General features: G+C 41.8%; 1 protein-coding gene across 10 annotated transcripts in view; it reads left to right on the forward strand.

Annotated features, from left to right (window-relative positions):
* Positions 1-328: 328 nt before the first annotated feature.
* The window catches only part of GRM3 (glutamate metabotropic receptor 3), a 109,651-nt gene continuing 95,132 nt past the window's right edge, over positions 329-14,847 (forward strand). For 2 of the 10 annotated variants that reach the window (XM_021300606.2, XM_005512062.4), the window contains exon 1: positions 329-1,105. Coding sequence is in view for 2 of the 10 variants with exons in the window: in XM_021300609.2 (XP_021156284.2) it covers positions 1,026-1,105; positions 1,813-1,933 (201 nt within the window). In the remaining 8 variants the exon portion in view is untranslated. Of the gene's footprint in view, positions 1,106-1,541; positions 1,740-1,812; positions 1,934-14,847 lie in introns of those variants that run through there. The other 8 variants (XM_021300609.2, XM_065049223.1, XM_021300607.2 and 5 more) reach the window with 8 other exon arrangements.

A 14,847-nucleotide genomic window follows, 5' to 3' on the forward strand; every position in this document is an offset into this window, starting at 1 on the left:
TCTACGAGATGTAGAGCAGAAGCAAATTTATCAAGCCAGCTGGAAGAGAGAAGGCAGGAGGAGGGTGATACGACACCCCGAGCTGCTTCGGCTCTCCCGCCTGCTCATAGCCCCCCTGCCCGCTCCCGGCTTTTTGAGGATGCGACAAGTCGCAGTGCCAGAGCGCAGCACTCTCGGAGGGGCGTTCCCCCCCAACCAACCCCGTCCAATCAGGACGCTGGGGGAGGGATGCTCGGGGCAGGGATGTGGGGTTGCCAAGCGACAGCAGCGTCCCCGTGTCCCGTCCCCCCCCGACCCTCCTTCAGTGTCCTCCCCCCGGGACCGGACTGTGCTCCTGCCCGCGCTGCCGGCGCCGTTAAACAGCCGCGGGGAGCGCCGCGCCCGCAGCCCCGCAGCATGGGGACAAGCTGCTCGCCTCTGTCCGAGGGCTGTCTGCCACAGCCCTGCTCCCGGCCGTGCCAAGAGCAATAGCCAGCTTCAAAGTTAGAGCTAGGAACGCAATAAAACGAATAAACGGTAGGAATCAGCCTCAGCCAGCCCCGCCGCCCAGCGCCGGCTGCAGAGCTATCGCCCGCCCCGAGTGTCGGGAGAGGCGGTCTGCAAATTGCCAGCCGGCTCTCGCTCCTTGTCTTTGCAACTCTAGGTCGCCTCCTAATTTAAAGCTTTGCACCAAACCCCTTTGCCCGGAAAGGAGAGGAAATCTAGAAAGATGCCAGGCTGCGAAAGGGGACCCCAAGTGACAGAGCTCGTAGCAGACGCTGCCTGGCCAAGGAGAGCCAAAGTTGCTCAGAGGAACGGGAAGTGGGTGCTCCAGAGAAAAGGGGAAGAGAAGGGGATCATTGCTTGGTGATCGCGGTTTCTCCTTTCCCATTGTCCCCTTCTCCTCCTCCCAGCCTTACCCCTGACCGCTTAGGAGGCCTTGATGAGTTTCCATCGGGATTCGATCCAAGGTGGGGGGGGAGAAAGCGTGACGGTTCCCAGAGGAAGCAGCTCACACAAGTTTGGGGGGTGAGACTCCCCGGTGGATGCTTAACGAGCACATCGGGAGGCCTGCGATGCCCGGGAGCAGCTGGAAACCCTCGCTGGGACCTGACTTCATTGCACGGTAAGGAGCTGGGCACTGGCATCTTGCATCCTGGTCCCTGCATCCCACATCCCGGTCCTTGCATCCTGCGTCTTGGATCTATGCATCCCGGTCATCACATCCCTGCATCCCGCATCCCAGCCCTCGCATCCTACACCCTGCAGCCTTTATCCCTGCATCCCGGGTCCCTGCAACCCACATTCCTCATCCTGCACTCCCGAGGAGATGCAGCTGCTGCCCAGGGGATTGCGGGTTGTGCTGTCGGGGAAAAAGTTTAGACTGGTGGTTTGCAAAGCGGTTTGCTGACAGGAGTCAGGGGCCAGGAGAGTGGAACGGGGGGGCACGGATTTTCACACCTGCACAGGGCAGGTAGAGTTCAGAAGGACCCCCATAGTCAGCAGCTGGGGGCGGGGAGGTTGGGGGGCAGTGAGGAGGGGGCGGGCAGAAAGGGGATGGCTCTCCTAGGGCAAAGCAGCTGTACCCAGATGTTGCCCAGAGGTTCCTGCTCCCGCAGAGGCAGGCTTTGGGGTGAATAGAGGAGAATTTAAGCTTGCCGCCCTCTACCCTTCCTTAAACTGGGGTGGAAAGTGCAAAGCCAGCAGCTGGGAGAGCCGTGCTGGGTACCCAGCTCATCTCCCCGGATCTGCTGCTGGGAGTAAGTGGGAAGAGGTGGGGAACATTAAAGAAACTGGAAGTGCTTTGCTCCTCCTGAGGTATCTCCCCTACAGGGACCTGGCTCACTCCAGGATCTTAAAACTGGATGGCTTCAGAAAGAAAGGAGAAATTAGCAGGGATGATAGAGCCAATGTAAACTCTCCCTCATATTTGCCTATATATCTGTCTGTCCATGTGAGTATGCACCCAGATGTATAGGTATATGTGTGTGCTTATAGAGTTCTTTGTGCCTGTGTATGTGCCTTGGCTGTGTTACTATGTCTCTGGGTACGTATCTCTGTGCTTGTGTTTGCTTGGATGCATATAGATATATTATACGTACAGATTTATAGGAAGGTGTCTTTATTCCTAGACAGTGTTTATCTTTGTGTGTAGAACTAGAGGTGTGTGGGTACATATCTTTCATTTGTGTGTGTGAGGCACACATATCTGCTGAGATACACATGTGGGTGTGAGAAAGTGTATCTCTATGCCGGTCTGTAGGTAGGATTTGGGGTGTGTTTTGGATTTTGGGGACTTTGCAGTTTATAGTAGTGTTTCCACGGATTGCTTTACACATACATCCCTGTATTTCAGCAGTCTTGATAAAAAAGAAGCAATTCTTGAAAAACTAAGCATTTTACTGATACTGCATTGAACTGAACTAAGGATTTGCTGATAGCTCATGAGTTCTTAATTTTTTACTTGGTTTATGCCACCTGCTGAAATTTGCCTTAATTCATTTTTGAAATAATTCAGCTTTAAAAAAATCTCAGTTGGAAGACTGAAACACAACAGCCTATTTCAGCTTGCATAAGTATATGTCTTGGGTTGATTAAAAATGCATGAAAACAATTTGAAAAACACACAACCCACCTGATCAAATATATCTTTTAGGAAAATTACTTTTCTCATTTTCTTCAAACACATCTAAATCATTATGACTTCTTCTGCTGTTGTTTATGTTGTTAAATGCAAGTATTACAGAAAATTTAAAAAAAATGTAACTTCGGCAGTTACATTGGGGAAAATCACACATTAAGCTACTTTTATTCACAATTAAGGTAACAGGAAAATTGCACTTTCCTAGTGTTCACTCTTTGAGGGAAATCAGAAATAATCCATGCAAATCCTTCGTAATAAACTGATTACTTGAAATGCAGTTCAAGCTAATTTGTCCTCTGCTAGAATATTTCATACTTTCATTTTTCTGGCCTTTTTTTTTTTTTATAATGATGTTGTCTACTTCTACTCTCATTATTTCTGGAGACTTGCATTATATATATAAAATATAAAACACACTTCAAAATAGACAATCTACCAATTGCTTTACTGTTCTGTAACTTAAACCCAAGCAAAATGGCATTAGTATCAAGTACATTAAGACAAGACTTTTGTCCCAGAGCTGAAATGCTTTTCTAATCACTGTTGATGTTTGTCTGGCTTACTTGTGCTGATGACCTACTTATAAGCTCCTACAAATAAAGTTTTTTAGGCAAACGTTGACACCTTGTCTAGGCATAAGATTCTAATTTTATCATTGAAAGAGTGAAGATAAAGTGAAATGCAGGGGTAAAGTATCTTTCTGGATTCACTTAATGTTTTTATACTCAATTGAATTGTGATGATACAAAGTACTAAATCAGACTGGAAAGTCAAAAAAAAATAAATGCATTACAAATAGTCGTATCATTCAGTTCAGTTGTCTGCATTTCATAAGTGATGCTGAATTTGGAAATGAAGAAAGTGTAAGGAGATGTACAGGCATTTAAAGAAGGAGCCGTTGGGATGTTTTGTGCAAACACAACTCTCCCATGGAAGTCTCCTACAGAACCTAAATTATTCTGAAGTTCACAGAGTCCCATATAGAATACTATAAGGTCTGAATGACCTGTTTCTCATGTAATTTATGCTGGGGTCAAATTGCATTTTTGCCTTTAAACCTGATAGGCTAAATTCTCTGTTGGTCTACAATAAGGGGGCATTATGAAGTGTATACCCACTGAGAATCTGGTTTAGCAGTGTGATGTGAGAATCCAACCTGAAGGTTTTACAGGGTGTGAGATCCTCTTTATGAGGCTGTTGAACCTGCCAACAGTGTCCTGAAGAAGGGACTTCACACTGTTCAGGTTTTGAATGTTGTTTCCAAAGCCATATATAATTTTTATCGGGATTTCTGCACCTGTTTTCTTCCAGCTTGTGGTACTATAGTTGTTGATCAGTTGGTATGTATTTTTCTGGTTGATAAAATGCTAGGTGTGCCATCACTCTCAGGATGCCACAGAACACCAGAGATGTTTGACACACTCCAGGATCAGACAGTATTACTGTTTGTGTGTGAATATGTATAACTACACTAAGCTACATAAGCTTTTGTGAAGAAGATCATGTAGTGTTGACTGGCTTTTTTTTTTTCTGCTCGTTGACATAAAACTGACAGCTAGTTTAAAGCTTAATCAAGAACTTAGCACAGGTCAGAGAGTTAAAGAGAAAATTGCCTTCTTGCTCTCTACCAGTGTGGAGAATACGGTTGTGCTTCAATCTCTGCATGGGCTACATTTGCAATATAGAGGTGTCTACAACCAACGAGAAGGGGTGACCAGAAGGGTGTTCAATCACCTTTCCCCCACACCCAGAGCTGAATGTCCCAGCACAGCTGTGATGGACTTGGACTCCAAAAGTGACAGGGAAGGAGCATAGTCTTTGACTAGTACCATCTTCCTAAATCTCTGCCTGTGACTCTTCCTGGCTGCGAACTTAATAAGGCAAACTTTCACTGTGATAGTTTAGCCCTAAACTGGCAGAAAAATCTGAGACACATTTCATTTTATGAAAATACAGATTGGCTTGAAAATCATGAGTTTATTTTAGTGGTAGGAGTAAAATGAGGAAAAAAATAGGAATTCCTTCTGGCTACAACTGTGTCTGGAACAGCCTCATTGCAATTGTCAAATATTTCCACTGAGACAGAAACACAGGTCATTGTTAGAAGTGTTTTAAGTGTTACAGGTTAGTCCAATCCGTTCTTTTTTTCAGGTAAACCCAGAATCCAATGTGTGACCTAAATCAATTTGCTGGCTTCTCTGTTGTCTTATGAGGGTTTTGGACATTTTATTTCAGGGATGTTCCGTTTTTCAAAAATATTGCAAGGAATATATTGTCTTGTTTTTAGCTGTCTTTCCAAAGCAATGCAGTAGATTTTCATAACAGGTAAATTGTTATGAATATATTAAAGTCAAAAAGAATAGAATTTACTAGAGCTATAGCAAATTACACAAAAACAAGGCTGTAGGACTATATTGCTTTTATCTCATATTAGCCCTCTCAAATATAAAATTTTATGGTTGGAACTATTATCATGTTATTGTTCATAGCTATACTGAGATTACAGGAGCATTTATGTAGTTAGCAATTGTACAGCTTATATAGGAACATATAAGCTCCTCATGTAAATCATTACATTGTCTCAAAAACCTAAGTAGTAGTGTACAGCTTTTCCAAACCTTCTAGGATCCAACTTATCTGCATGCAAAGGCATGGTCTTGACTCCAGTTACTGGGGCATCTTCCTTCAGGGTTCTTGAAGCCTAGAAAGTGGCTTGACCTTGATAGTACTGGTATCCCTGACCTTGAAATCCTTTTCCCAGTACATCCAAAGGGATACAGGATTGTAGCTAAGTAAATGAACTACGTTAAATATGCATCAAGCAAGGTGTATACAGAGAGACTGTTTGATGAACATTTCATGGATGAAATGGGAACTTGGAGCAGACTTTTGGTGGATGCTGCAAGACCTTGAAACTCTCCAGTAGAAACATGAATAAAGAAGAAAAAACATGGTGAAGAAAAAAAAAAAAAAAAGTTTGAGGCAAATGGATGTGTAGGAGACAAAATGGAAAAAAAAAAAGAGAAGAAAATAGAAAATCGTTTGATGGGAAAGGAACGAAAGAGTAATAGACATTCAGATGAGTAATCAAGCTGGAAGAAAAGTAAATGGAATGGTAAGTCAGTTGTCGGATGAAGCCATTATAAAGCAAATGAAGGTGGTGAAGAAGACACTCATTAAAAAGATTAGACATTATCTTGTGATCCAACTAGAAGGGCAAAAATATTGCACATTATAGAAGTGGTAACTGCAAAATTTAGCCAGGTGAAGAACTGCATTCAGGCATACTGACCAAGGAAGGGAACAGCATCAGGGATGAGCTAGCAGAGAAAATGTCATAGAGTTGATTTTTTTCCATTGTAATTTGAAGTAATAAGAAATATAAAGAAGATAGGTGGAGAGGTGGAATGTAGGAGAATTTCAAAGTTCATTGTCACCAAGACGTCTTCCTAGGTATCGGCATACAGTGAGTACACACCAACGTGTTATGCATATGTTTGAGAAAAGAAGGGAGGGAAAACTGGTAATCATGAATGGGCTTCAGGTAAAATCCAGAGACAGTACAGTAAAAACAAAGGAGGAAGAAGCAGATTGATGGGGTCTCTGAGGAAGTCAATGGAGAGATTGTCATATTCCAGACAAAAAACAAGCAAGTGTACACAATGAGGAATGAAGTCAAAAACTCAGTAGGTGACCACAAAGCCAGCAAATTCACAGGTCAGAACTGTATTATCAGAATTAGTGTGCTAAAAGGAAGGTATTCTTGGGAAGAAGGATGAATATGTTAGCTTAGAGTACCCCTTAAGGAACAGGGCATCTGCAAGGAGGGATGCTGAGACAGGGAGGTAGAATATGCAGGTGAGAAAAAACAAGACTGCTCTTGAGGAAATAAGGGGTTCTTGAGGAGAGGACAAAGGGTAGAATAAAATAGGGAAGGACAATGAAAGGGTTGGGAGTGAGATGAAATCAGAGACAAAGCACTGACTGCCAAAAAGAAAGGAAAGAGAAGCAGAGGGTGTGAGTGGTACAGGGAAGTCACCTCCCACTGGTAAAGAGGAGGAGGCTGGGCTTGGGCTAACTGGGAGGAAGGAGCTGAAGGGAACCTGAAAACTATGAAAAACCTTTAAAACCGTTGTCTGGAAGATGACAGACTGGTGTAAAACAGGGTAAAAAAAAAGGTGTGCAGGATATAGTGAGTGCACCCTCAGCCAAGAAATATAGTAAGACTCATACATCAGCTTCCATTCCCATGGAAAGCTCCACTGATGAGTCCACACTCAAATCAGAGACAATTTTTGTGTAAGTTAAATGCTCTGTCTGAAGAGGTTAACATAACTGCATAATCTAGGACTTTGAAAAGCCTCAGCCCCCCTGATTTATGGTGGGTGGCCCTCAAAAGCATGTGTTGTAAGGCTGACGGAGATACTGCCATGCAGTCTGTGAACGAGGATGCCACAGGCAGTTTGTTGAATCTGAGATTTGGCAGTGCTGGGGCTCTTCTCTGGAACTAGCCCTGCAAAGAGTCTGGCGGAGATAAGTGGCCAACAAAGGGCTGCCTGATTGTATGGTGCAACTCCATAAACCTCTTCCAGCAGAAGTAGTGTGTCAGAAGGCAAATCTAGCACTTTGGGACATCAGTGGTTGGCAACAGTCATTGAATACTGTGTAGTTAAGCCAATGACCATTACACTGACCCATGAAGTATAGGATAGGACACCATTTGAAAAGGGCTTGAAAATCTTATAAAACATTGTTTCATCCCTAAATTCCTAAAATTAATCCCAAAATTCATTCATAAAATTTTTCATTCGTAAAAATCTCCAAATATTGATTCATCGGTGATGGAGTTCCCCTCTCCACTGACATGTAACATCAGGGCTGAAATGGTGTAGGAGCATCCAGGCAACCCAAGTCCTCTGCTATGGGAATAAAGGGATACTGCAGGCTACATACTCTCCTCCTCTCTGATGAGGAATGGAGACCTATAGAAAGACAATCTGTTCTCTCAGATGCTCCCAGGCTGTTCTTGATCTTGTTGACCTTGGCTATCTCATGTAGGGTATGGAATTGCAGTTCTTGACCATTTCAATGTACAGCTCATGACATTAGGATCGTTCTCCTTTTTTATATAACATGGCTATGATTAAGATCCCTTCGATCCCATACTGACTCCAGCTTCTATGTGGATGCCTTCCTGATGGGAGACTTGCAGCTGTGCTTTAGTGAACATTTCTACATGCACTTTTTATAGGAGATCTCTGGCTGAGCTGTTTTTTGATCTGGTACTTACTTCCCAGCAATTTCTGTATTGTTCTATAATTATTATGTATTTATATTATTATTATTATTAATCTCATTCACAGGGGTTGCATCATGCAGTAAAGACATTATTACCAAAGCATTATAAGACATTGTTCTGCTGGTGTTTGAAAATGCTACATTACATTTGTGATGCTTAACATAAATTGGCTGCCCTGCTGTTAAAATCACATAGCCAAACATATCTGATAAAATGCAAGAAGCAAATTTGGGGGATTTTTCCAGAACTCAAAGAATATTTTTTTTTTCCTCACTTGTGTGTATTTTCATCAGAAGAGAAAACAGAGAAACAGAGAAAAGGACAGAGACAAAGAGAAAGATAAAGATATTGTGTTATAAGACATGTAGAGTCCAGTTCTGAGGTGTTAAAACACTGGTTGCCTGGGTAAGCTCACATGGTCAAGAAATGACAAAAATTATCTATATCTTCAAGGATGTTTATATTTTTTTTGTGCAAAAATATAATTGGTTTTGTCTTGACAAGGAAGTTTTCAAAAGCCTGATTATCATTTTGGTGAGATTATAGATTTCATTGAGTGTCACTAGTTGAGAATATGGCCATAGAATTTCTGGCTTTTTATCACATATTTTTAATGACGTTCTTACTAATGTTCCATCATTCAGAGAGATATCATCACTGTATGCCAACTGACACTGAGTTTGGTTCCATTGTAAAAGATTCCAGGTGTTTCTCTAGACAACAGATGAAAGATCTTGTTTTTGCCTGCTAGCAGATTTATTTTGACAGTACTTAATTTTTGTCCTTGTAGAAAGTGGAAAGGAAAAAAAACAACAAACAAAACACAAATCCAAAACATGGGACATCGCTGTAGCAATATTGGATTAAACTTCAGCAAATTTGTGTGCAAATGATACCTTACAATGCTGGTCTGTACAGTACATTATATGCATAGACGTAAGGGTCTACTTTTCCTATTTTGAAATACTTGTCCACAAAATGCTACCTCAGAATGACATTTTACGAGAAAATTTACAAAGTTTGTAGGAATCTTCTTAGCATTTTTTCCCAAACAGTGTAAGAACGCACCAAAGTACACTTGGCAAATCTGGCTAGTGACTGTTTTCAGTGTATCCCCTTGGGGTCTCTTGATTGTGTTTGCTCACTTTCTTGCTTAGAACCATCAGGGTTTTGGAAGAGCTCTGACTATAACCGACAATGAGATCAACAGACAATGCATCTTCTTAAAAAGGTTCAAGCCCATCCTACATGGCACTGATATACAAGACTGACTTACCAAGGGTAGCAATTGTCTGTGTAGGAATGGCAGATCAACACTGAAATCTGCTTCAGCCAGATATTCTCAAATCATCTAGCACACACTTCTTCATCTTACCATAATTACAGGATACATTTACCTTGAAAAAAGAGTGTTTTCATAACCAAGAAATAAGATGTCCGTATTGGGGTCTTGAAAGAACAAGAATGACCACTGTTCTGGCAAAACCAACATGCAGCCCATGCCCTTTTTCATCCATTCACTTGTCAGTGTGACTGTCAATAAGGATGTATTTACATATAGCTAATCCTGCAGTCGATTCATTAAGATGATTTTATGAGTGAAAAGGGAAGATGACCTAATGGGGTAGCTCCAGGAATACAAATAAGGTGAGATAACTTTCAGGGAATAATAATTTTGCTCTCTGAAGTGGACTTTAAATCTCCAAGAAGAGAATAGCCCTGCTTAAAACAACCTTTTCTTCTTCTCTCAGAAGTGATCTCCGATTAATTGTGCAGTTTAGCTGAACTTCGCTTTCCTTCGTATCCTAGGAGAAAAGCTCTGACAGACTGGGAATTTTAACTTGTTTGTAATGTAAACTCAGTATACTGGTGGTGCTTTTTAACACTCCAGAAACTGTTTGGGAGGAAAAAGAAATAAATAAAAAAGCTTTGATCCTCTAAGCAAACAAAGAGGGGAGAAGGAGGCTAAAAGAACCATCATTTGTGAAAGGCAGAGAAGGAAAATGTGGGAAATGTGTCTTTATTTTAACAGTTTCAGAGACTATTTGAAAGACTATTGAAATAACAGGCACTTCAACAGCATTAGAGTCCTCTGATGAACAGGGAAAGATTGACTTGTTTTTTATTATTTCATTGACATTTTCAAGATTTCTAAGGATTGCTCAGTGATCTGACCAAGGTTTTTTCCCAGAAGGAGATATCCAGGATAAAACTTTGAGATTAATGTTAAACCCTCAGTATCAAGCACAGATAAACATATTCCTAGTGACATTATTTGGTATGAAGAAAGGAAGAAGAGTCTAGTCTGGAAGAAACACCAGGAGATGGGAGATGACTTTAAGCCCAGGTTGCTTGACCAAAGGGTGAAATGTAAATTGGAGCATCCATTTGTAGCAGCAGGGAGTGGTGTGAGCCAGCAATGCCCTGTTATCTGCTTATCTGTGGGAGACATTCCTGCTACCTAAAATGTCACTGTTCAAGGTATTTTGGCCAGTAGGTTGGAAGGTGGAGCCACACATTCTTTTCAACAAGTCTGTCTATTCCTCATTCACCAGTTTTAAGGAAGGAAGCAGACAAATAGCTCTGTTTAGACCTAGATACCTTAAATCAATGCTCAGGGAATGTCTACAGAGAATAATAGGGTTTCTTAGTCCCTGTGATATCCTGGAAAGGGCACAAGGTCCCAATTAAAACTTATCCTGAAAGGGTGCAGTATTAGCCAATACGGTAAAAATGGATAGAAAGAGGCCTTTTTTATGTAAGCTTCTTAATTTTCAAAGATTGTACACAATGTTCCATTTTCCTCTATGGAGCACTTATAGTTCCATAGATAATGACAAGAGTAAGAACTTCATCTGATGCATCTCCCCCTCCAAAGACAGTATAAACTATCTCTAAGTCTTCATTAACCAGTACTTATGGAATTATTCCCTTGAAATCTGCAACAACAGAGATTTCACAGCCTCCTGTAACAGTGCATGCCTGTGCTGCACTGTTCTTACAGACAGAAGGTCTGCAGAATTTAAACTAAATCCCTTTTTTTTCAACCAAGCCTATCACCCTTGTCCTCTCTGCTATGGAAATTGGAAACAATTTAGAACTTTCCATTGTAGCCTTTTATATAGAAAAGGGATTAGATTTTTGGCTTTTAAACATTCATTTATGTAATGATCCCCTCAGCCATCTCCTCTTGACTCCATGAAATAACTGCCTTTCTTTTAGACATGTGGTTTTTTTAGAATCTTGTTATCCTTGCTGTTTTCCTTTGGACCTTCTCCAGTTATCCATTTGGACCTGTACCCAAAAGATGAGTAAAGACAATGAATAGTTTGACTTCTCTTGTCTTGAATACAACATCCCTCAAAGAAATCCTTTGTGCCATTTCTTTGTTCTGTGCTTCAAGCTGCCCTCCAACCAGCATTTTACCCAAAGAGCCCTCAGGAGTCTCACAGAACCATACTGATGCCCTTGTCCTGTCACCTTCCAATTTGCTGCACTTTTCCTTGACTGCTCCTGGTCATTTCTAGTTTGAAAACCCATGCAACTCCAACCAAACAATTGTCAGCTCTCACATCCACACTCACATTTCAGAAGAAAATTTCTTAGGTAGTTTGAATAACCTGTTGTTTTGTCTTTGCCAAAGGGATCTATATGGGCAATGTCTTCTGTTGGTTCAATCATCACTAAACAGAGGGATGCTTAACTGCTGCAGTGTCTAGCATGTTAACAGGAAATATATTTAACGTGTTGAATATGAAGTGACCATCCACTAACTCCAGGCAGCAGCCTGATTGTGCACAAGTCAGAGAAAAGCCCCTTGGGAGCATTTGTAGAACGGAAGCCTCTGGGCCAACTCCAAGCATAAAATATACCAGTGAATATCACAGACCTGAGTGATGGGTCCAAATGTGGGATTGGTATTCATTTGGGTACTCTAGCTACAGGTCCATGAAAACGCAGAAGCTGCTCATGCTTTCAGGATTGTAACTGCAGAGCAATGCATCAGGAAGTCTCGGATGAGAAGTTTGACTTTGCTGCTGGCAAACTCACACAGAGTTCATCTGCATTAAGCCTGATGAATGTGGCATTAGCAAAAATCCAGAATTTCATGCCACCAGACACAATATCTGCCACTCTTGTTTAATTTCTCTTTTTTTATTAAGACTCAAAATTTTTCCCTGGCCAGACTAGAACATATTCCAAACTGGCTAGGACACGGATAAATCAGAGGGATCCTAATGGAGCTGCCATAGGTACTTGTTCCAAAGTTTCCTGAGAAAACCCTTTGCAGCTGTTCATGAATATGAGAGTAGCAATCCTACCCCCAAAAAAACCAACACCTCAGAAAGGAAGAAAAAAGTAAAAAACATTCACTCAAGTATATGCAGCAATTCATGGAGCAGCTTAACATCACTACAAAAAAACGTTCCTTTTTGCCTTCAAACTAATCAACATGTTTTAATATATCTCAGTAAATTAAAACACATACAGTCCATCTCATTACCTCCCGACCATTAACTAACAAGCATTGAATACCCACTGAACAGATAAGCAGCAACTCTGAAGATTTAACTGGCCTGATTCTACCAGAGTACAAGCCACCACTATGCATGAGAGCATTCCCTTTCCTCCACCCTCTGTCCGATTTGGTCACACTGGGCCTGCTATATAAACACTACTTTGATGCACTAAGTGAAGATGAAGGTTGGTCTCCATGTGAGAGAGAACTTTTTTATGATCTAGGATGCAAAGACACGGGGGGATGTTCAGGAAACCAGTGGGATGTAGCTTGATGCTTTTTCCTTCTGCTAGCAATACATGGAATCAGAGTTTAGCAATCACAAATACTCATCTGATTTATTGTCTCTTGAACCTTCATCATGCTAAGTAACTTAAGTACCTAAGATACACTGTCTGATCACGATCAGCAGAGCCTCACATTGTAATGCTACTTATTGGATGATCAACAGTCTCTTCACAAGACCTTCCATGTAAAGAGTTATCTCGATTTAATCAACAGTAGTAATCTCAGTCCTTTTTTCACAGTATCACAGTATGTTTGGGATTGGAAGGGACCTCAAAAGATCATCTGGTCCAATCCCCCTGCTGGAGCAGGAACGCCTAAGTGAGGTCACACAGGAACATGTCCAGGCGGGTTTTGAATGTCTCCAGAGAAGGAGACTCCACAACCTCCCTGGGCAGCCTGTTCCAGTGCTCTGTCACCCTTACTGAGAAGAAGATTTTTCTCAAATTAAAGTGGAACCTCTTGTGTTCCAGCTTGATCCCATTACCCCTTGTCCTATCATTGTTTGCCACTGAGAAGAGCCTGGCTCCATCCTCATGGCACTCACCATTTATATATTTATAAACATTAATAAGGTCCCCCCTTAGTCTCGCTTCTCCAAACTAAAGAGACCCAGCTCCCTCAGCCTTTCTTCATAAGGGAGGTGCTCCACTCCCTTAATCATCTTCGTTGCCCTATGCTGGACTCTCTCCAGCAGTTCCCTGTCCTTCCTGAACTGAGGGGCCCAAAAGTGGACACAATATTCCAGATGTGGTCTCACCAGGGCGGAGTAGAGGGGAAGGAGGACCTCTCTATCTACTAACCACCCGCCTTGTAATACACCCCAGGATGCCATTGGCCTTCCTGGCCACAAGGGCACAGTGCTGGCTCATGGTCATCCTGTTGTCCACCAGGACCCCCAGGTCCCTTTCCCCTACAATGCTCTCTAATATGTAATTTCCCAACCTATACTGGAACCTGGGGTTGTTCCTGCCCAGATGCAGGACTCTAGACTTTCCCTTGTTAAATTTCATTAGGTTATTTCCCGCCCAACTCTCCAGCCTGTCCAGGTCCCGCTGGATGGCAGCACAGCCTTCTGGTGTGTCAGCTACTCCTCCCAGCTTAGTGTCATCAGCAAACCTGCTGATAGTACACTTATTCCCTCGTCCAAATCATTAATGAATATATTGAATAATATTGGCCCCAGTACTGACCCCTGAGGCACTCCACCAGATACTGACCTCCAACTAGACTCCGCACCGTTGACTACCACTCTCTGGCTTCTCTCCTTAAGCCAGTTTGCAACCCACCTCACTACTCTATTGTCTAGACCACACCTCCTCAACTTAGCTGTGAGGATGCTGTGGGACACTGTGTCAAAGGCTTTACTGAAGTCAAGGTAGACCACATCCACCGCTCTGCCATCATCCATCCACCTTGTTACATTCTCATAAAAGGTTATGAGGTTGGTCAAGCATGACTTACCCTTGGTAAAGCCATGCTGAGTGCCCCTAATAACCCTCTTATCCTTGATATGCCTTGATATGCCTTTTTTAGAGTGCTGCAATTTTTTTGCAACACACTTTTTAAATCACCAAGTAATAGATGCTCTAGCATGTCTCATTTTTGTCCGCTCCCATTTATAACAAGGTTTCCATGTCAATGACTACAATGTAATACTAATATGAGTAGTTTCAAAAACAAAAGCACATTTGGAATCATCCATGTTTATCTTTAGAGAGTAAGAGCTGCAAAAATGAATGGATTGAGGGGGATTAAACACCAGGGTAATTGTTCATTAAGCAGCCTAAGACCAATTAAGTGTGCTAATCCATTTAATGTTTTTTCTATTTGTTTCCATTATTGTTCCTGCCAAATTTTTTTGCATGTATTAATTCACCTATGTTTATTAATTAATAAAGGAATTCACTTGAAATGCAGGTCTTGAATCCTATAGTCCTTTCTAAATCAAAACTTCTATGACTGCAGTAGCAGAAAGGCTTCAAGATGTGACTGGAACTCTCTGTACTGCTCTTGTCCTAAAATAAAACTTAAACTCTTTCAATAAGATTAATGTGAATGCATTCTCCATCTGTATTGATCCCAGATACTCTCCATGTTTAATTAAGACATATTGTTCTG

Source organism: Columba livia, chromosome 1 (assembly GCF_036013475.1).
Source record: "Columba livia isolate bColLiv1 breed racing homer chromosome 1, bColLiv1.pat.W.v2, whole genome shotgun sequence".
Lineage (NCBI taxonomy): Eukaryota > Metazoa > Chordata > Aves > Columbiformes > Columbidae > Columba > Columba livia.